Source organism: Ptychodera flava, unplaced genomic scaffold (genome assembly GCF_041260155.1).
Source record: "Ptychodera flava strain L36383 unplaced genomic scaffold, AS_Pfla_20210202 Scaffold_33__1_contigs__length_2856901_pilon, whole genome shotgun sequence".
NCBI lineage: Eukaryota > Metazoa > Hemichordata > Enteropneusta > Ptychoderidae > Ptychodera > Ptychodera flava.
In genome coordinates, this window is record NW_027248355.1 from 2,669,951 (window position 1) to 2,694,326 (window position 24,376).

Genomic DNA, 24,376 nt, shown 5'->3' on the forward strand with positions numbered 1-24,376 from the left:
CCTAACCCTCGTCATATTGCATCGCAAATCTTGTGATTAAAGTTGTTCGAAATTGAAAAAAGCAGTTCTAGAAACATCCAACATAGGAGCGAGTGCTAGAATCAGTTTGTGTACAACAAATGCCTTTGACATGAAGCCATGATAAACAGGGCACGTCATTGTATAGTTGCCAAGTTTAAGCATCTCCCATGTGTTGCTTCTGGTGCTTAGATTATGCAGGTAACCGAGATTTGAAACCCCGGGAAGCCAGTCTTGCTGATGGTGTCATCACATCAAGAACCGTCCATCCAACGCAAAAGGTAGGTACTCAAGTGTGTCTTCATCGATTTCATTCAAACTTAGCACAAGGATGGAGTGTTTGCGCCAGCTTGTGAACGTCAGTTCATTTGTACCGACCCACGACTGGTTTTGTAAATTCGGCTTTTTTGCCTCGTCAGAGACACGAAACTCATCGGATAGGCGTTGTCGCTTACTTTTTGTAGGAAATCTTTCGTCTTCCGAATGCGTGGAAATTTATTATACAGGTTCCAACGGTTGATGTAAGTCAAATTTATTTGATGTAAGTCCGTTTTTTGAATTTGCTTTGAAATTTTGTCAACAGGTACCTAAGTTTAGTAGTGTCAGGCAAATTTGTTACAACTGTGACCAAATATGCAATTGTGTGAATTATGCAATTTGGTCGTAATCTTTCTTGGTAACTTTGAAATATAGCAAAATATGGTTAATGAGGATGACATGGGTCTGATTTTTAAATTTTGTTATTGTAGATGCAATCTTGTTATTTTGCAAGTCATAAAAAGATTGTAGAATTTGATTAAAATATAGTTCATAATATCATTAACTGTCGAACATTTAAGGGATGGACTATTTGATATTCTTGGGGTGGAAGATTAATGAGGTATTGCATGTTTTTTTCATTGACATTTACTAGATTTCAACTAATGGAATTGTAACACCCTTGCAAACCTCAAACCCAAATTAGAGCAGTCGGGCCAGCTGTTTCAGAGAAGAATAATTTTTAATTAAAATGAGGAAAATAACCCCAAAATTCAGCAAAAATACAATATTCAAGATATCTTCACGATCTACATAAAAATGTATGGAGTCAGCCTAAGATACTTGCATACTGATTTTCAAAGCAATCAAAACAGCAGTTCTTATATTAGTAATATTTGACCAGTTACAAATTTGTAAGGTCATTTGCATACTTTCGGCAATGCAAAGTTAATTTGAACAAATCCCATGTATAACCCAGGTTGCATACACACAGGATACAAAGATAAAAAGTGCAGTAGTTCGCGAGTTTTTGATGTGACGGACATACTATACGCACATATAAATACATACACACATACAGACAGACGCCACCTACTTAAGCCTATATGATCACCTCCCATTGTTATAAAAAATGTGAGCTAATAAAAAACCATAGGTCATCGTGCACATTTTTGTCCCAAAGAGGCAAACTATCCAGTCTTGAAATTTGAAATTCAAAATTTCGTCCGTCCCTATGTTATCTGTATTTGGGGAAATAAAATTCATGAAATTCAGAAAACTAAGCTGGTGAAAAGTCTATTCACTCGATAGGCTTCAAAATGAGCCAACCCCCAGTGATAAGCCAAAACAATATTGTAAAATTTTGAGTATCAGAGTATCTGTTTCCTGGGAGCATTCGACCCTAAGGCATTGGTACGACGTTAGCCTGCAAGCGTGAACAAGGGAGATAAAAGTACTGCCATTCTAAAATATTTTCAAAGGCAGGTAGACAAAACTAGTACAGGAAGACATTATGATCAATTGAACTCATGTATCCTTTATTGTACCACCAAAGCTTAAATTTACATAAAAATGCCAAGATAGAATACTGAAGTACAAAAGTTGAGAAAGTGAGTCTCTACTAGGAAAAAAATTACCTTCTGAATTTTAATGTCTTTTACGACTCTCATGTAATTTCATTACCGCTCATGAGTATTTATAAATGCCAGCAAAAGTTACATCAGCCTGTATGTAGTGAATTTCTCTTCAGGTGATAATTCTATGTGACGAAGTGATGAAGTCGTTTTTTCATCAGATGGTTGTATTTGCATACATAGTGTTAAGTGGTGTAAATTTGATTACGTAAGCAGGTTGATGTAAAGTGTTATTACTATGTACACAATGCTTAAAATACAACCAAACGAACGATCGCTTCTACATAAATATTCCAAACACGGTCTTTGACCATACAACTTGTGATGAATATCAAGATATATTATACCCTGACTTATAAAAGACGAACATTGTCAAAGACTTATTGTTTTACTCTCTTAATTAAAGGGACAAAAAGTTGCTTTTTTGCCCTTTTTTATATCAAGAAAGCATGAAATAATTGCATTTTGTCACTGTTCACAAAATGACGATGATACATAACTGCAAAGTGTCTAAAATCAACCCTTTGCTGAATGTAAAAAAATGATTTCGTTCATAAAATGTACACAAAATGTTTTTTTCCTTTTATTATCCTATGAAAAATAAAAATTTCTACACTCTAAGAGATGGTTGCTATTCTTACGTATATGAAAGGCACCGCTGATTAAGATTCAATTACAAAAGCTTGCATGAGGTCCAAAATGTATGTAACTATGTATGTTTAGCCGTGCATGGTGTACGCTTGGATTTTCGAACTTCATTGATGGCGCAGACCATTAGGTGTTTAGCAGAATGTTTAATATTATCTAGCTGTCAGCACAGTTGAGATTGTTCGCGGTTAACCAGTATTTCAACACGTTTCAAGAAGTAATACATCACAAACTTCTCCTCTAATCAAGCAAAATTCTCAAAAAAGAAGTTACAATAAAAATGACTTTGCCCTTTACGGGTGAACCATTTCATATCGGGGGTTTTGAAAGATTTTCGTAAAAAAAAATCCCAGCAAACATCAATAAAAAACATGCAGCCAGGAGTGGCTTGGCAAAAAGGTGGGATAGTGGGAAAAATATTACGTACAATGGATCAATTACAAAAAATAATGCTACCTCATTAATCTCTCAGACCCCGGAATATCAAACGGTCCACCCCTTAAATGTGCAATCGAGTCAATGATATTTTGAACTACATTTTAATAAAATTCTATCATCTGTTTTAGAGCTGTGAAATTACGAGATTGCATCTATAATAACAAAAATTCAAAAATCAGACCCATGTCATCCTAATTAACTATGTTTTGCCATATTTGAAAGTCACAAAAGAAAATTCCGCAAAAATCTGAAAAAACACTGCATCAAAATGCACAATTGCATATTTGGTCACAGTTGTAATAAATCTGACTGACATTAGCTAAAATAAGTACAAAATGAGCCGAATTTACAAAACAAGTCTTCGTTTGGTACAAATGAACTGAATTATCCTTGTGCCAAGTTTGAATGATATCGGTGAAGACACACTTGAGTACCTGTTGCGTGCCGTGGACGGGTCTTGATGTGACACAATCTGCAAGACCGGCTTCGTAAGGATTTCAAATCTCGGTCACCTGCATAATCTAAGTACCAGAAACAACACATGACAGATATTTAAACTTGGCCACTTTCCATAAGTTAGCTTTTAGCGAAACATAATTGTCAACTTTCACCAAGACAAGACAGTGAAATGTAGTACTAGTACATTTACTCCACAATTGCTAGAATAAGTCCATACAAACAGAATATTAGCAAAGTGAAGGGCCGAACATGTGTGCCCGGCGCGCATTCTAACTTGACGACCTCATGTCCTGATGTCTGGTAAAGATAGTCCAGCAAGAAAACTGATATCATATTATTATCGGGGAAATCAGAGTCCAGACTTAAAATTCCTCCAGACTTGGCCAATCCATCGTTGATCATCCTTAAAGCCTTGGGAACTTTCTCCACATCTCGGAACTTGTGGTAGTTTCTCGATGTCAGCTGTTTACCTGAAAGGCGTCAAAATTTGGATGTGAGTGTCAGATGATCAAGGGCATCGGTAAAATCATAATATTCGGAAACACACACGCAAATACATGTGTACCGCATATATTGGGCAATTAATTACCTTTAAAACATTATACACACAGACACACAGACACAGACACACAGAACACACACACACACACACACATATATATATATATATATATATATATATATATATATAAATACTATACATACATACATACATACATACATACATATACAAATAAATAGCTGATCTGTTGAACAAAGACTGCATTTCTTAGACAGTAAGAAGTAACTACTTGTTTCTGATAGGATTGATCATGATATCTTTAATGATTTGTCTTAAGATTTCAAGTGCCAGACATACTTTGAGAATTCTGTAGCATATGCCTTGCTTCGGAAAGATTGGACATTATTTAAATAATGTGTGCGTTTTTTTCATGCATCTTATCAATTCTCTGTGCGAGGATTGAAAGATTGCATGAAACTGAAGTGGCGGATATTATTATATTTACTCATCAAACAGACACATCCCATACATGGTTGAATGGATTAAAACGGATTACAATGTAGCTGAGATAATGAAAGAGAAGACTGGTCCTTCTGAGTCAGATTTGGTTAAAGTAATGATAATTATATTGAGATACCTAGAAAATCATTGATAAATAAGGCAAGCTTCATTACACGTAATGACATGTCGCAAAGAAATCACGATCAAGAAATACGTAATAAAGTTAATTTACATTTTTACAGTCGGCGTCATATTCAAGCAGCATTGTTTAAGCAGAATGTTATTTGGATCGAACAAACTTAAGATTGTATGATAAAAATGTACCTTTTGGCGGGAATGTGGTCCTGGGTTGTATCAGTCGCAATTTCCTCTTCGTAACAACGTCAGAGACCACTTTGTTGACACCCGGTGGAAGAATATAGTGAGCTTGGAGACCAATGTCTGACAATCTCCTCTCGGCGCTGACAATTGAAAGTCTTATGGCATTTGAGTATTGTAATTCCCAGTTACCAGAGGACATCGGTCCGTCACATCGAATTCCAATTTCATACTTTGTACTCCACTCTTTAACTAGATCCGGGTGTTCTTCTGCAAAGTCGCCGTAGATAAACAAGGTCAAGTGTACATCAATGGGGTATGCTGCTATTGTAGCGATCAGTTTTCGCGCTCTTTTGGCGTTCATTCCAACTTCTATGACGATTGATACCGTGGTCATCTTATCAACTACTCCACAACTGTCCAGCGTCTGTCCTTTCGAACCGGGCGTGTCAGTTAGAATCTGCCAAGACGCAGAAGGCAGGAAGTAAGACATAAGAATTAAGTGCAATACCTTGTTAATAAATTCAGAATAGAGCACTTGTATTACTCAGCGTTACCTTAACATGTTTTCACGAGTTGGATATTGAGGATATATTTTTTGTATTCTTTGACTGATGTGACTGATTACTTGTTAGTACCAGAAAGGTATAAGGGAAAACATTTAATACTAGCATTCAAAATTAATTCTAAATCCAAGTATATATCCCCAATCAAGAAAGTTCATTAAAATATGCAAATAAGGAGTTGACTGAAACGTTCTCATTAAATATGCAAATTAGGAATTGGCTGAAGTAAAAATGTTAAATGACTTTTAATAATATCGTATCATAGTATCTTTAATGTACAAAGCAATTTGTCAGCTTTGGTCTAGTCAAGACAGATAAATATCCTTAATTAGGAAAGTTCATTAAATTTGCAAATAAGGAATTGGCTAAAGTAAAAATGCTTAATGACTTTCAATGTTGTATCATAGTATCTTTAATGTACATAGCAAGTTTCATCAAATTTGGTCTAGTCAATAAAGATAAACATCCCTAATTAGGAAAGTTCATTATATATGCAAATTAGGAATTGGCTGAAGTAAAAAAGTTTAATGACTTTCAATAATGCTGTTTTATAGTATCTTCAATATATGTAGCAAGATTCATCAACTTCGGTCGAGTCAATTCAGATATATATCCCTAATTAGTGAAGTTCATTAAATATGTAAATAAGGAATTGGCTGAAGTAAAACTGCTTAATGATTTTCAATAATGTTATATCATAGTATCTTCAATGTACATAGTGAGTTTCATCAACTTTGGTCAAGTCAATTCAGATATATATATCTAATTAGGAAAGTTTATTAAATATGCAAATAAGGAAATGGCTGAAGTATAAATGTTTAATGACTTTCAACAATGTTATATCATAGTATCTTTAATGTACATGGCAAGTTTCATAATTTTTGGTCAAGTCATCTCAAATAAATATCCCTAACTTCAAAAGTTCATTAAATATGCAAATTAAGAGTTTGATGAAGTAAAATGCTTTAATGACTTTTAATAATGTTAAATCATGGTATCTTCAATATACATACCAAGTTTTGTTAATTTTGATCAAGTCAAATCAGATATATATCTCTAATTAGGAAAGTTCATTAAATATGCAAATTATCCATTACCTTTTATGTCATCCCTTAATATCTTCTACAGCTGATATATCTTGGTGTGATCAACATTTGTAGCAAATCTCATCAAATTGTGTGCAGTCTTTGTCAATATATATCTGTTTTTTCTAAAATCATTAATTATGCAAATGAGCAAAAAGTAAGCAAGCCACACCCACCAAAAACTAATCAGTTCTTGCCATTTGCAAACTGAATCTATGTACCAGATTTGATTCTGATCTGATGAGCCGTTTTTGAGATATCGAGCACACAGACAGACAGACAGACAGACAGACACACACACAGACAGACAGACATCGCTGTAACATATGCTCACGTGTGTTAACACGTGAGCAAAAAATGAGATGATATCCAAACTAATGGCAACAGTTCTTGAAATTAGTGCATATAATGCATGCATGTAATGCTAAACTGGCATTGACCGGTATTGCCTAACCCTGAAATAATACAACAGACGGACTATGTTTTCTTTACAATGGAAGAACTATGTTGACATGATGCAATAATTGGAAAGGGACAAAAATGAATTTCTTACTGTTGGTGAGTTAACCTTGTCAAAGTCTTGGAATTCTTTTGTCTCTGCTGACCACGATATAATATCTGTTATTTCCTTCGCTACAGCATCAGTGATCCTTTTCTTTTCTTTTTCAGTTTCGCCTGTCGGTTGCGTCGGGTGATATTCCCCATAAAACCTTGAACAGGAGACGAAGATATAAACATAATAACATCATCGAAAGAGATTGTAGTAGTAGTAGTAGTAGTAGTAGTAGTAGTAGTAGTAGTAGTAGTTGTAGCAGTTGTAGTAGTAACAACGACAAATTGCATTGTAAATGACACAGTCCCCACTTGTAATTTAGGTGATCTGTTCCGATGTACCTGAATTGAACTTAAAACAAGTCATCGTTGATGACACAGTCCCCACTTGTCCATTTTGTTATAATCTTTGGTGTCTAGGTAGCTGTGGTCTAGGTTGCTGTGGAATGACATTGATGCAACGGGTGCATCAGGCCTGTGACTTGCATAATAAAGTAATCTGAGGAACGTTCAATAAAATTGACCCATCTCTGCCGGTAATGACCATTGAAGGAACTTTTGATTACATCACACATAACGATGCCCTCACTGCCTCTAGTGTCATGATGGCACATACTATACACATGGTTTGGTGGAATTTTAGAAATGGTATGGGATCGGGTATGTTGTTGTAATCAGCGATTTCGGATCATGTAATGAAACAAATTAATGTGCACAAGAATGCAGCCATATCACGTTAAAACAAAATCAGTCCATCGAAGGACAGTGACCTATGTTTATGTTTATGTTTCAAAGACATAAAACCATCACACCAAAATTGAAATCAAATGGCTGTCTATTGACCATATGGATCATAGCACAAAATTAGTAGACATGCATATGTATGCCATAGTACTTTATCTTTGTACCAAGTCTCAACAACATTGGATAAGGAATATTTGCATATGATTAAGCCTCAAAGACATGAAGAAATCCAAAAATGACCATCTGGCAGCGATATTGGGGAAAATGACAATCTGGCAACCATATTGGAACATGTCACGAAGTACATTGACATATATATGTATGCCATAGTGCATGATCTTTGTGCCAAGTTTGGACAAAATCGGTGTAATGACCTTTGAATTAAGCTTCAAAGACATGCAAAATTCCAACAAAATGGCAGTTCTGCAGCCATACTGGCTCCTATTGCAAGGTTAATTGATACATGTATATGTATGCCATAGTGCTTTGCCTTTGTGCCATGTTTGAACAGAATCGGTTCAAGGATGTTTGAGTTATGGTTCAAACACATGAAAAAATCGCAACAAAATGGCCGCCTCACGCCCATATTGGATCGTATCGCGAAATAATTTGACATGCATATCTAGGCCATAGTGTTATGTCTTTGTGCCAAGTTTGAACAGAATCGGTTCAAGGATGTTTGAGTTATTGTTCAAAGACACGAAAAATCGCAAAAAAATGGCCGCCTCACGCCCATATTGGATTGTATCGCAATATAATTCGACATGCATATGTAGGCCATAGTGTTATGCCTTTGTGCCATGTTTGGACAGAATCGGTTCAAGGATGTTTGAGTTATGGTCCAAAGACACGAAAAATCGCAAACAAAATGGCCGCCTCACGCCCATATTGGATTGTATCGCAATATAATTCGACATGCATATGTAGGCCATAGTGTTATGCCTTTGTGCCAAGTTTGAACAGAATCGGTTCAAGGATGTTTGAGTTACGGTTCAAAGACATGAAAAATTGCAAAAATATGGCCACCTTGCGGCCATATTGAATCGTATCGCAAAATAAATCGATGCGCATCTGTAGGTCATAGTACTATGTCTTTGTGCTAAGTTTGAACAAAATTGGTTCAGCAGTGTCTGAGAAACTGCTGCGGACGGACGGACGGACGGACGTACGGGCGGACTGGTGCACAAAGTAGAATGTGCGATATAAAAGTACATATAGTCATAGATATACGTCCTTCACGCGGCTAGATTTGATCATATCAAATAAAACAATTGACATTGAGTTGTATTTCATTGTACTACGCCCTTATGCCAAGCAGTCCTGGAATTTCTTATTTGAGGCTCTGAATAAACAAATATTAAAACGACCGCAAGGTGGCCATATTGGATCACAAACAAAAACAAACTGACGTGCATCTGTATGTCTTAGCATGAGGGTAGGATCGAGATATAGAACACCACTACGTTGCCATATTGTAAAAAAGATGTAAAGTAATGCTTACAACCGACAATTGAGAATTTGTTCAGTTAATGAACATCACGATCCAGACTGATAACCCCGCTCAAATTCCCAAACTTACAATTGTAGCAAATGATTGAATCTATCTACACATGTCTGGGCACACGCTCGAAACCGATAAAAGTTGACAAAAGATTGCCACAAGGCATGCATATTCTTTCTATCATGAAAAGTGTTGACTTTCAGCTTTATGCCATAGTATTTTGTCCTTATGCGGAGTATGAATGAAATCGGTCCCAGAAATAGCCCTGTAACGGCAGATATTAAGAACAAAAGATATGGCTGCCAGACTGCCATTTTGAGTTGCATTGCGAGATAAATTGCCGTGCACCTGAACATAATGCACTATGTGCTTCTGCCAAGTTTGACTGAAATCGGTCCAGTAATGTCAGAATACTGACTCCATACTGAATTCTACACAATATCTATTTTCGGCATCAAAGACAGTGTGACGACCACATCATGATATCCTGTCATTTTTACGGATGGGAACAAACAAGTCAGATTTTAAATCTATAATAAAAGCCATACGTATTCTCTAATTCTGCTGTGTATTGTCACTTCATCTATCTTTCAGCCATCTTTTGATTTATGCAGAAAAAAGTGCAGTTCCAGTGAAATATCAAGATGAAAAGTCACACAGAGCAAGAATTTTTTATGGCCTATAATCATCTTCATGAATTTACCCACATTTCTTCCGTTGTTGTTTGCTGAAAACATATTCCTGTTGAATATGCTATCGTTTATTTGTTTGTTAATTTCATGCCATTTGTTATAAAAAATCTAAGCTGCACAATCACGACCATATGTCACATGAACATGAGGGGTTCTGATGATGCTAAACTACATCGGCAATAGCTTGACATATTGGTGAACACAATATTCAATTAAATATCTCGAACGTCCATAGGACAAAATAAGCATGTATTAACACGTGTTGTAACAAACACATGAATCAAATGCCTTGACCTGAGTGGAAGAATTGGTTCAAACCGGTCAAAACCGGTTGAAACCAGTCAGCTTTTCAATGAGAGTCACAACGTCGGATTTTCCTTTAACTACGCGTTGTAAATGAAAAGAGTTTGTACAGTGGACGAGGGTTCTATGTTAAGCATGAGCTAAAATAACTCTAGGGCTATTTTCCTGACCTTTTGGGATCAAGGTATTATCGACCAAAATGTCCCCACTCACTCGTCAGAAAGGCTACCGGAAAATGCACAGAAAGTTACATATTCTGTCTAATCATAATTTAAACAGGCCAATATCCAGGATCAAACTCAAATCTACAAAGTTTTAGATTACTAGCATTCATAGTAGCATTACCAAATCAAATACACTTATAAAGACAAGTGATGATATCATCAATATTACTGTATAAAAATGTTGCAATATCCACAATGAATCAACACATATCAGCAATTTTTATGTTTAATACTATAAACACTTGACACTTCGATTACAAAATTTCATCAAATAACTACACTTCATCACTTCATCACTTCTTGGTCTTTTGGCCAGAGGTCCATATATCTTTCTTTCATGAATTTGACTTTGTTTGTGTACCGTCTATTTACTGTCTGTTCTGTGCTGTTTTGTGTCTATGTTTACAACTATTGTCTTACAAAATTTTGACCTAGTGTTATTGGATTATGGATTGGTATGATTGCGATTATTTTAATCAGCTATAATCAAATTAGCAAACTTTGCTAAAATGCGGGTATACGGTTGAAATTGCAATGTTTGAACTAAACGAGAGAGAGAGAGAGAGAGAGAGAGAGAGAGAGAGAGAGAGAGAGAGAGAGGGAGAGAGAATGTGTGTGTGTCTTAAAAAGTATGGGAAAGAGACTGGCTTGAGCCAGGCAAAAGGTACTGTCAATTGATACTGCAATACCTACTTGTCAATCCATTCAAATGTACCATCCTTTAGCATTTTCCGCAAAATCCCATACTCCGCACCCTCAACGTCCAATTTAAAGATAACATAGTCTTCTTTGTTGACATTTCGTTGTATCCACTGTGATAGGTCAACGGTAGGGATGACATCATGCCGAGACAATTTCCTCTTGCCGCCATCTTGTTTATCAACGCCTTCTTTTCCACTGACAAATAGGCTTCCACCTCCCCACTGCATATCCAGTCCCATGTTTACTTTACCAGGAAACCACACCCCCTCGTTAAATGCAGTCATATTACCTTCCATGAAACAAACATTTAATTCATTTAAAGGCACAATGAGGTAATGTTTTACCGAAAGAAAACGTGTTGTTAGATGTACTTTAATTCTCTATCATGATATGATATGATATGATATGATATGATATGATATGATATGATATGATATGATATGATATGATATGATTCAGGGACGCTAGGGGATAATGCTAAACTTGGAAATGGCCGTGCCCTTCTCATCAAATATACTTGTCTTGTAAATTTCCTTTCCCTATTTTAGGTGTCTGATATCATCTCTTTATATGATGTGTAACATTTCAAGTTCTCTACAATCTTGTATCCTCGTTAGAAGCTTTAAATCTGACCAATCCTCTCTCTGGTCATTCTGGACTAAAATGTTTGTGAGAGTTAACGTCTGTTTAGGGAAATCAGGCCAAGAACATCTATATATTAATCTGCTTAAAAATTATTAAGTAAAAACAGAAGAAAAAAACAATTATTTAATGATGCCTCTTTCTTATGAATATGCATGACACGCAATTCCGTCTTAACGTTCCATGGATAACAATGTTTAGCATTTAACCCATCAAAGATGGAAGCGTGAATATATATATTCGCTGTATAGGATAAAGCCCGAGTACGAGGGCTCTTCTGGTATATAAAGTCCAACCCAACGATAAAATGTCGAGGCCGCAGGCCGAGACATTTTATCGTAGGGTTGGACTTTATATACCAGAAAGCCCGAGTATGAGGGTTTTATCCGACTTAAAAACTATCGCCCCTAACTGATATATTTTCGTTTTCAATGTATTTACGTCAACCGTCCCCTTTGTCAATGTAACATGTTTAGGATATGAATTAAAACTTTTATTTGTGAAATAGCCTTCAATGTAATGGAACATCCTATAAATGCCCTAGGGCACATTATATAAATGCCCTAGGGCACAGCAGATTTTGTGTTGCAGCTGGTTTCCGCTGTATTACCAAATTTGAATATTAAAACGTACCAGATGTCTACAGAATATGACATGTTCACTTTGATTGGACAGTACTTTACTACGGCGCTGTCATTTGTTTCTGGAATTTGGTGACCAGGGCTTTACGTGTAAATAAAACACCCTGAATTGAGCACTCTGATTGGTCAATCAACAGTGGATAGTTTTTAATATTTGTTTAAAGCCTTACCGTCCTTGTCAGCAACACCGACAGGGCAGTGGAGTGTGTGACCTTTGTCCTGATAATATGCAAAATATGGTGCCAGTCCTGCATCAATCTCAAATGAGTGGATGATGTAATCTTTTGCATCCGGGTATGTTTCCCTAAAAAGATTGACTGTTGAGGCCACATTGGCACCGCAGTCTAGCAATATTTTTCTTGGTCTTCATGCATGAGAGAGAGAGAGAGAGAGAGAGAGAGAGAGAGAGAGAGAGAGAGAGAGAGAGAGAGAGAGAGAGAGAGAGAACGGAGGTTATACGCATTATGTATCGATAAAAATGTCACAATAATTTCCTGGTGGAATAAATACAACATGTCATTTCCACGCGAACGTCAGTGCTTAATATTATGCTTAAAGAATATTTGTGCATTTTACGTTGTAATTAGCCTAGGATTGTCTTGAGGTTCAATTATTTTGCCTTTGTTAATTTTCTTAAATATGGAAGCAGGGGCATAAGCCAGGATTACATCACTTCATACCAATCATGGGTATTAGTTTTGTTGCCAGATTATTTCTTGCACCACTGGTTCCCATGCAACTATATTTCCAGTGTGAATGTAATGCAATGTAATGCAATGCAATGCAATGCAATGCAATGTAATGTAATGTAATGTAATGTAATGTAATGTAATGTAATATAATGAAATGAAATGAAATGTAATGTAATGTAATGTAATGTAATGTAATGTATGTAATGTAATGTGTGAATGTAAATTTTGAGCAAAGACATGCTGTACATCAGACCTTACGTAGATCATAAGTATATTAATTGCTGTCAACATTTTGAGGTAGAGTCGGACGGTTTGACACCATATTCGAGATTTGGCGTCCTTAATATAGCACTTTTTGACTAATCGCGTTTCTGAGAGTAGGTTGTCAGTTTCTCATGCAGTGTATTTATTCATGGTCAACACATCCTTACCCCGTGACTTTCTTTAATGGCTGTTTAACATTTGCTTCTTTTTCAAACCTGGTGGAATAATCAAGAAACAAGTTAGCTAAGATCATTTACTTCATTCATGAATATGTGGCTGCGCCGACCACTTTCTTCAACGAAGGAGCTGAGGGTAACCTTTGAAAAGCGAATGCACTATTGACTGAATATGTTATGCTGTAGATGTGAAATGCTGGAAGACAACTCATGGCATTAGTTCAACAATGTTTGGAAATATAAAGGACACCTTTCGTTAATTTCACAAAGGAATGATGAATGCAACTGTGGGACTGTGGGAGAGCCCTGACTCTGCTGCAATTAAGGTATCACGCCTCGGGGATGAAAGACTTGAACTTTTGCTCGAACTTTTAGTAAGGGAATTTTAGACATTTACTTTTCCAAATCAAGAATAAAAATTTGTGGCCAGGTTTGGTACTGGAGAAACAAATAATTTAACATTTATCGATATTTGCAATCCAAAAAGGCCGTCATCCCGTGTTGAATCTACGAGGAGTTTGAATTTCTGTCCCCGAGGCGCATTGTACCTTAAATCATAAAAGTTAAAATCCCAAATGTAGTATTGGCAGTGTACTGATGTATGATAAACTGGAAGACATTGAAACTTGATACAAGTCACAAGTCAATGAACAAAAATGACTTAGTAAATACGCGATGTAATAGATTAATAAATATTGTTTCTTCTGACTGCCATGCAGTGGAGTTATCACGAGATGGTGACTCAATGAGACACTTGCCGCCTATCATGCAGCGTGGTAAACCTTCAACTGGACCTCTGGACGTCCTGGACCTATCTTCATGCAAATATTATGAACATATGCAGGATGACATATGCAAACAGGATGACATAGGCCTATTCTCAATACAACTACATGCACACAGTATGTACAGTATGTACACGCACAGTCCCTTTACCCACGTGATAAAGGGACTGTGGTGCACGCTATGAAGATGACCCTGGCCTACCGTGAATACAAATACATGTACACACTAAGGAAGATGATCCAGGTCCATCCTCAGTAAAATTACTCAGTACATGTACACAAAGCAGAAGGTGACCCCGGCCTATCCAAAAATACATGTACACGCTATGGAGATGACCCTGGCCTATCCTAAATACAAATACATTTACAATCTATGGAAGATGGCTCAAGCCGATCTAGAATACAAATACATGTACACACTATAGAAGATGACCCAGGCTTATCCGAAATACAAATACATGTACACAATATTTGTATTTATGATAGGTCTGTGTCATCTTCCATGCTCATGGTGCGCATGTCCATGTATGTGTATCGTTGATAGGCCTGGGTTATCTTCCATACCGTGTACATGTATTTGTATTGTAGGAGACTATGCAAAGCGTGTGTTGCTGCAAAGTTTCAAATGCTCAGCCAACTTCCTGTCTGTCCGAAAACCAGATGTCCTAAAACAAAAAAAAACATATTGTGCTTCTATAACTTATTTTAATTCGAAAAAACAATTACTGTATCTACGTATACTGCAGTGATAGACGAGGAAAGATTGCCTGCATTACTCACGCTGTCATTGTATGACTGAAGTAGCTCAGGAATCCCATGATTCAATTCAACGCACTCAGCGTTGTATGTAGTCTTCCAGATATGGGACTTGGTTTGTTCTCAAATCGGTGTTCAGGTCGATTGGTCCAGGCTATACTCTTTTATTGGGTACCTAAGATCATTGCATATATCGTAAAGTGTCACAAAAATGCTTTAGATATATATCACCCACCTTTTGTGGATCTCAGCCTTTCTCCACTTCTCAAGACAGACGCGAGTATTGATGTTACCCTGGGACAGCATGGCGACGTGGTTGTCTCGCCCTTCGAGTTGAGCTAGCATGTACCCCATGACAAAGCTTGCGAAAAGTGCCAGAGCCAGGAATAAAACCTGTCTACGTCCCGTTATTGTAATATAGAAAGACATGGTGTCACTGAAAAAGACAAAGAGGCACAACGGTATAAAAAGAAAAGAAAAACCCAAAATGCAAATGTGAATCTGATTTTGGTTCAAGGCATCAATGCAAGAATATTCACACACAATTTTAGCAGGTATAGGAGATGCTGTCTGTGGAAGATACAGGGCAAATTATATTAATTTATGCAAATTACATTAATGAGCATTGTTTCGGTATTAAAATCTTATGCTAATGATTCTTTATCAATGTGGAATATTCATCTGCCCCGAATCCTGCATTGTATAAGGAGACGTTGAAGTTTTACCAATTAGAAGCGAAAATAGTGCGTGTTTGCCCCGGTTATTCAAAAAGTTACGACAAAAAATACCTGAATGCGCGCAAGATTATTTTTTTGAAATTTTTTTACAGAAAATGAAAACACTAAAAAGTATATTGTGCATTAAACCTACAGTAAAATGAACTAAGAGGGACATTGTATCATCCAGTGTTAGAGTAGTTTGCTGGCCTTATGTGCAAGAAGCGACCCTGTGATGTCAACTCGAATTCGGTGTCGTGTGAAGTTCCCGAAGAAAATTATGTTTGGAAAATAACCAATCACAATATTTTCAGTACAGAACAGTGTAACACTTTGACATATTGCCAGTCCTTTTGTGACATAGATCAGTTATACTGTCAGGAGAGCTGAAGATGGAAATTCCGTCGATAAGTCGTCATAAAGACGTAGCAGACGTTTAGAAATGCTCTTCAATTCTTGAAATATGACGCGTGCAATATGATAGACTTACTTTGCAAACATGTCACGTGATCTATGCTAACAGCAAAAATGCACAGTTAAAGCCCCAGTTATGCTAACTTTCGATGAGTTTTGTGATATTTCGTACCAACAGCATGGAAAAACGTGTAAATATTTTGATTTAAAGGGTAAAGATGGCATTTAAATAACGTGTATAGCATCAACTAAGGAGTAAATTGTTGTTTATCAAAATCCAACTCAGTCACAAAGAAACCAGCTGCGTTTCCAGACGAATGGGGGCGGGCTGTGACCTGATTAACTTATTCACTTTTATAGGAAAGATCATAATGGACAACTTCTTGTCTAGTGTGAACACATACAATCAGTACACATCAGTCTGCCCTTGGTAAGGCAATAACCATGCTTCCGAAACGTCGACAAGAAAATACAAAACTTACTGAATAAAGGCAAGGAGAATATATTTGAGTAACACGAAGGAAATATTATCTATGCATGAAGCACGCCAAATTAAACCAAGATAGAGTGTGACAACGTGTACGAAACATATCATTTTACAACATAAAATCTGCATAATGCATGATGATACTGTTTGAAAAAAGTATTCGCGAGAAAGATTAATTTGGTTTCTCTTTATCTTCGTGTTCGATGAGCAAATTTGCACAAAACATTGAAATGGTAATTGATTTCAGACAATATAAATTGAAAATGTCGACTTTTTATTCTTATTTTAATATTGAGATGCATTTCAACTACAACTTTTTTGTCATTTTATAAGTATTTTTTATAAGAAAGTTTAATGTTAATAGCGATTTTGACTTTAGGTTTCCTTTCCCTGTTTTATTTTCGTTTTCAAAGCAAAATTCATTTTATTTTTTAAAAATGTAATAATGTTTTTTATATCTTCTTTTTGATATGTATTCTAATTTTTATTTTTTTATTTTATTTTTATTTTATTTATTTTAAATTTGACTTTTGTTCAGATCATAATTTTTATTTTCGATTTTAATAATTTTTAAATTTTGATTTCGATTTACTTTTTTTTCAATGTTTTGCATGTTACAGAGGTCATTCTCTTTGACATCAATTCTGCATAATGATCAATTAAGCTTACAGTGATACAGACTGTGTGAATACAACAAATATACTCTGGTATTCATGGTGTTAGCCATTGATGTGAACCTTGGCCATAAATACACCATCACCAGGGAGTGACACTTATGGTGATATCTTTGAAGACTTTGAGCCACTGCTTTGTTTTTTGCATCCCGACGACCTCTCGCTGACAATTCCACGAAGCAATGATTTTCGATTTTGATATTCATTTTGATTTTCGTTTCGATTTCAGACATGAAAATTCACTGTCCCTTTGATTTTACTATGACTTCAACTTTCGTTTCCGCGATGAAATCTAATTCATTTCCGGTCTTTAACCTTTTGACTTATCTGCCCATTTGATTGCTGTCATGTCGTTGACCCAGTGGCAAATCTTTATTGTTGACTTGGTGTATGTTTTGAAAACCCCGTTCACTGATGTCCTCAAAAGCCGCATTTATGTAATGCCAGTCTTGTGTGGTATGTTAGAACTCGTAGATTCGCAAATATCTTTTTACGGGATGCCTGGAGTAAGTGATCACAATGCGTTATATCCTCGCGAAACCAGTCGGCACCATTATGGCAAGCCAGGGATTGCGAGCATCCGATATACAATGCACCTCTGTTGGCCGGTGTTGCCCGTCCGGTAACAGTACACATCGCTGCCATGCGGCGCTAGCTTGCATCCATTCCACGGGCGAACTAGACATGAATATTCTAAAAGTATGATATTATTTTCATAATTATTAAAATAAAAAATCTTAATAATGAAAAATTAATAACACTAAAACCGAGTTAGGGAGCGTTCAGTTATTATGGCCGGGGGTGGGCCGGCAAATTCTTCCTGCGCATCAGTCAAAATAAGTGAACCCCCCCTACCCATTGTACCAAAACATTGATGACCCACCCTTTCAAGATGACAAAAATTTCATGACCCCCCCCCCCCCACACATTGCTTGAGTAAAGCTGCACATACAAACACAATAGAATCCCCCCAAAAAAGAGCTTAGATTTTTTCAAATGACCTTCCTTACAAAACTCAAAAGGTGTTAATGCTCAGATTTCCCCTTCTGACTTGCTATAATTTTGAAATTACCCCTCAAAGGGGTTGGACAGAAATTACTGATGGATCGCAATAATTTTGCGCAAGCGTGTGTGTACAAAATTTTGATATTTGGATTTAATTAAAAATCAGCTGTTGATAATGTTGATTCACCATACATGGTATACATATATTTTCTCATACATGTATGAGAAATCTATGTAATACTTTTTCAATGCAAAACTATATCTGTGCATTTATAGATATTTGATAATTTACATAAATGTACTTAAATGAAATAGGGTTGTTACAACTGGCATGTGGACAAAAAGTTTGACCTTAGAATTTCACAAAAAATGTTCATCCACTATACATGGGAGTCAATGATAAAATTGTGAATAATTTTTTTTCAATGAAAAACTTGGTATAATTGTGCATATACAGGTGTTCAATAATTAACATAATTTTACTTGATTAGAATATGATAGTTAAAGGTGCATATTATGTGTACAAGAAATCTGATTATGGAACTTCACTGAAAATATTCATCCATGGGAGTCTATGAGGAAACTATGAATAATTTTTTTCCAAAAAAAAATAGGTAAACCCATGTATTTATGTACTCTCGATTATTGATATCAATGTACTTGATTAGATTAGGGTGGTAACAAATGGATGTGTTCGCCAGAAATTGGATTTTGGAATTATACCAAAATGTAGATTCACTGTACATGGGAGTCTATGAGGAAAATGAATAATTTTTTTCCAATACAAAACTATCAAAATCTGTGTATTTATAGACATTTGATAATCATTTTAAAGTACTTAGTTAGCCTAGAATGGTTAAAGGTTGATATGTGTGCAAGAAATTGGATTTTGGAATTTCACCGAAATGTTGATTCACTATACATTGGAGTCTATGAGAAAACTAAGAATAATTTTTTTTACAATGCTAAACTAATTAATTTGCTTTTATAGGTGTTTGATAATTGATACAAATGTACTTGATTCAAATAGGGTATTTAAAAGTTTAGATGTGGACAACAATTATGATATTGGAATTTCACCTAAAAGTATTATTTAACTTTTCATGGTACTGGTAGTCTCAGTACAGGTAACTGTTAAATAATTTCCCTGACAAAACTTGCTATATCTCTAATATGTAAGTAATAGGAATTGTTCATCGCCCTCAGTGCAGTGAGCTTGATTTACAATAAGACAAGCCTCAGAGTTGTCAAGTCAAGATGTTCATGTGACGGATAATTATACTTTTGTTCAGATTTACAGGTGAATAACTTCAGAGAATGAAATCATGCAACGAATCATTTTTATCTCCCAGAATATTTCTGAACACTGAAACTGCTTTTTGACGGGACGGATACTTATGAAAATTAAGTGACCCCCCTCTGAGCTTTTTGAAAAATACATGACCCCCCCCCCTTTGCAGTTTTCAAATTTGAGGTGACCCCCCCCCCTGGATTTTGCCGGCCCACCCCCGGCCATAATAACTGAACGCTCCCTTAGTATCGTCATTCGTTCTGCATATATATATTGGACGGCATCGCCGGCCGACCGGCCACCAATGTCATACACAAAACTCATACACAAACAGTGTTTTTATTGAGTGCTGGTCTGCAGAAAAGAAGCTCAACCCGGATGAAATACTAACTCCGAGTCGGTTTTTAAAGTGTCATCAATTTTCATAATTGCTATTTATTATTTTTAACAATTATGCAAATAATACCATATCTTTAAAATATTCATGTCTAGTTTGCCTGTCCTTTCCAGCTCCTGTGAGAGCGTCGCAGAGCGTTCGAGCATTGCATAGAGCGTACATACACTCGCCGGGCACACAGTAAGTACATACTCAGGGCTCGATGTAACCGGGTAGTCCCACATCAAGGGACAATCAAGACACCCTAACCTTGCTTTGGGGAAACATACCTCCCTACGCACTCTAACTCGTGTTAGCTCGTCATCAAATTGAGTGATGAAGCCACAGAAATGAGTGGGCACCCGCTTACACATGCCTCGATCTGAGTGCAAATCAGTGCATTGATTTGGTTGGGAACATCCAGGGAATTAGGGGGTCCCGAGAGAACGATGTACTGACCGGTTTCCATAGTTGCCCGATCCCGTTTACCGACGAACAGCGCTTCATCACGTTCATGGCTCTCTCAATCAGGATAGCCATCCGAGTTCAGCTATTCTCGATCATTTACCATGTTCACAGACACAAATTACTCGCCGTTGGCCCTAACATATCACGTGACAATCGAAAGGTTAAGGGTCAAAGCTTGAAAACGAAAATCATAATCAAAACGAAGACGAATTTGTTATCGAAATGAAAATAAAAATGAAGGTCACTTTGAAAATGACGGTGGAATTGATTGCGTAACAGAAACAGATCTGTATATACATCCCTATCAAGAAAAAACCCGCTATATAGAAAAAGACTCATTGCTTGGAAAACTCGGTTACCATCGGTTAGCTCTGCAGCTTGAACGACCCTGGGGTCATGAAAGAGAGGGTGTAAGGGACCGACCAATTTAATCTGGGTGGGTTTGTTGATTATTTTCATTTTCGTAGGGTAGCGTCCTGTGTCAGTCGTAGCTCACTGAAATCTGAGTTCGGAACCCTCTGTTGAATGTCAGGGACAGGCCGATTATTCAGAAAAAAGGGCAGTAGAAAGAAGCTGAGTGGCATTGATCGTTATCTCAATCGATCTATTCTGTTATGAAATTTTAAAATAAGACTTCAACAGGTATATTTGGAGTGATTCGGAGAGGTGCTGTGGGTCTAGTTTGAATGCATGCAGTGTTCATAGATGTTGAAATCATCAGGTACTGGTAGAGAGATATCATGGTGAATGGATAAACTTTGATAAATTTGTACGTGTATTAAGCGTGGGCAATGAAACAAAATTAAAATAAAATATCTAAACAGCGATATACTGAAATACATTTACTACAATGGTCAGAAGATTTGAGTAAAAAACCGAAAGATTGTATTTATACTTGATTCTAAAAAAGAAACTTTGTCCTAAGCCAAATTTGTCAAATCTTGAAAAACCTGCCTTTGCAATACTAGCTGACTGCAAACTCACAACTTCAGCATACTCACTTTAAGTAGAAACAGGGCGATGGAAGAAAACTCAACGTCCAGATAGAATATTTGACTTGTGTTCAGTGACTCGACTGGAAGATGAATTCCCTTTTGTACTTGTATGCCCTCAACATCAAGATCTTAGAGCCATGGTAGGTTCATTCCACATTACAACCGCAACCACCTATTTTACACAGGTTGACCAAATCGCTGTCAATAGTAAATATGAATACTCGGGGACCGACATTTGGACGACGACCCTCAAACTTTTCCAATTCTTTTCTGATCTACCACTTGTTTGGGCTCATTTTGAAGCCCTTTGAATTAGAAAATCTCAACCGTCTTAGTTTTTTTTGCAATTGAAAATTTTATTTTTCTTCATGGAGTTACCACAATGATGGCGGCCATTTTACAATTTCAAATATCGGTAAATCTTGGGTAATTTTTTTCTCTGGTACTAAAACTTGCACGGTGACCCCCGATTTTTATTCATGATTTTGAAAGACTATGGTTGAAAGACTCCTTTATGAAAATTTGAGAAAAAAATTCAGTCTTTCACTTTCGAGGCGCATACTACCTTAGCAAAAATATATTTAGGCAATGAAGGATAGAAACTAGAGATGAAAATATGTAGTGTATGAATCATAATTTTTTACTTAACCGCTTTCATAATTGTGCCGTACTGTAAGTTGCTTACTCCTAGGGTGACATGTGTACAATACGGACGTCCTTCAACATTGTGCCGCTGGCCTTGAGACAATGCATATCAAAGAGCGATCGCAAGGGATGTAGTCTAGCTCCCGCAGCATTTCTACCGCTAACTCTGCCAGTACGCTTAATTTCGAAGAGTAGCTCGGCCCTTTCCCTAAGCACTCACATCACAGTCACACTTGCCGTTTCGTATGACCTCGTGCAGTGTACGCTGCACTATGTTGCGCTCCCTATTCTGCAGCCAGCTGCGGAATGAGGCTGTGAGCGAAAGGCGGCGAGCAAAAGGGTCTGCCATATGCAGTGTTGAACTTGCACTCGATAAATCATCAAATACACATCCTACGCTGAGCACATCTAATTTATCGCCGGCTGGTTAACTGAATGACATTCCTCTTCCGGATTTTTTCTGTTAACATGAATTTGTAACTTGTAACTGGTTAAGGTAGAACGCACCTCGGGGACAGAAATTCAGGCCTTCAAATTTTATCAATTTTCTTCTGGCCTACCACTTGTGGGGGCTCATTTTGAAGCTCTTGGCGAAAGAAAAATTTTCACCGTCTTAGTTTTTCGAAAATCGAAAATTTTATATTTTCTCATAGAGTTAACACAGGGATGGCGGCCATTTTGGATTTCAAATATCGAGAAATCACAGGTTATTTGTCTCTCTAGTACCAAAGTTTGCACGGTGACCCCTGATTTTTATTCTTGCTTTGGTAAGAGAATGGTTGAAAGTTTCACTGAGGAAAGTTTAAGCAAAAGTTTAAGTCTTTCACTTTCGAGGTGCATATTACCTTAAGATAACCTTGACTATATACTGCCGTTGTTTGAACAGCGCTCTTTACGATGACCTTTACCGGTGAACGTGATACCCTTAAAAAAAGCATGCCATACTGGTAGTGACAGAAAATGTACTCACTATAGATGTCGATTACCTTGCAACAAATAACACATCCCTGAAGTATCAATGTAAGTAGATTCTTAATGATGTAGCCGAGAACTATAATTCACTTGTATTTGAGGATCGACAATTCTAAGACGATTACCTAATCACATACAACATGTCTTTAATTAAAGAGGAAATGGTGATTTTGAAATAAACTTACCGTCACTATCGTTGCTGGAGCAAGCGTCTACACTTACACATAGAAAACTGTCAGTTTCAACCCGAGATGCGGTTTCATGTGAGTCGCGTATGACCGTTTAGTCGCTCTACAACCTCTCGTGAACACCGTCAACTCTTCAACGTCTGCATACACGGGATTGAAAGCTTACATTCCACAGATATCGTCGCACAGCCTGGACGGACGTACCAGTATTAGCATATTTCAAAACGCGACATAGCCTCGTTGTGGATGTGAACAAGCAGTATGGCCGAGTATATCATGTCGCGTCGTTCGAGCATGAACACAAGCTAGAACAGTCATATGTGTGATTATTTCATGCAAATTTGAACGGGCTATGAGGTAATGTACACTTTTTAGAATAATTTCGTTGTATCTATCCATGATATAAATAATAAATAAATAAATAAATAAAAATATATATAATTTATTTATTTATTTATTTATTTATAAATATATAAATAAATAAATATGTTCCAGGTTTTCGAAATTGTTAGAAAATTTACGAATTCGATTCGAAAAAATTAGTAACCATAAAATATGTAGTGCTGAGCCCCCCTCACCCAACCCATTTCAACAAGCATTTCTGGCAGTCAATGAATTGTTTTAAGGGGATAAACATGATGACTGCATTCATGGTAGATGTTGGGGAAATCAGATCGACAAAAGAAAATGAAAAACGCATTTTAAATGAGTTTTACATTGAACACACATTTTGATTTTCATCATTTTCAAAACTTCCATTACATCACAGTACATCAGGGGTCCCGATTGTTTGTAGCATTTAAATTTCTTCCTTACTGATGAATATCCTCACCTAAATAAAGTGTGCAATTTTGGTCAACCGGTTCTTGAATAATCGCAATCATAACAATCCACAATCCGATAACGCTAGGTGCAAAGTTCTTAATACAATAGTTTTAAACATAGACACAATACAGCATAGAACAGAAAGTAAATCACCGGTACACACGACAAAGTCAAAGTCATTAAAGAAAGATACGTGGACCTTGTGCCAAAAAAACCCAC

At 36.6% G+C, this 24,376-nt stretch overlaps 1 protein-coding gene across 1 annotated transcript; it reads right to left on the reverse strand.

Annotated features, from left to right (window-relative positions):
* Positions 1-1,794: 1,794 nt before the first annotated feature.
* Positions 1,795-23,635, reverse strand: LOC139127558 (uncharacterized). The gene is made up of 8 exons (XM_070693461.1): positions 23,330-23,635; positions 15,337-15,537; positions 13,552-13,599; positions 12,599-12,792; positions 11,137-11,434; positions 6,981-7,137; positions 4,783-5,236; positions 1,795-3,925 (listed from the first exon to the last, which is right to left on the reverse strand). The coding sequence occupies exons 2-8, from the start codon at positions 15,528-15,530 to the stop codon at positions 3,642-3,644; spliced, it is 1,629 nt and encodes a 542-aa protein (XP_070549562.1). The 5' UTR covers positions 15,531-15,537; positions 23,330-23,635; the 3' UTR covers positions 1,795-3,641.
* Positions 23,636-24,376: the final 741 nt, after the last annotated feature.

What these genes read in the sequence shown, in the direction of transcription:
- LOC139127558 (XM_070693461.1), bottom strand. Translation starts at nt 15,530, where the DNA reads ATGTCTTTCTATATTACAATAACGGGACGTAGACAGGTTTTATTCCTG. An exon ending in CGGTGTTGCTGACAAGGACG is followed by an intron (nt 11,435 to 12,598) that starts GTAAGGCTTTAA and finishes GTTTCATGGAAG; the next exon opens with GTAATATGACTGCATTTAAC. An exon ending in GACCACATTCCCGCCAAAAG is followed by an intron (nt 3,926 to 4,782) that starts GTACATTTTTAT and finishes GACGCCTTTCAG; the next exon opens with GTAAACAGCTGACATCGAGA.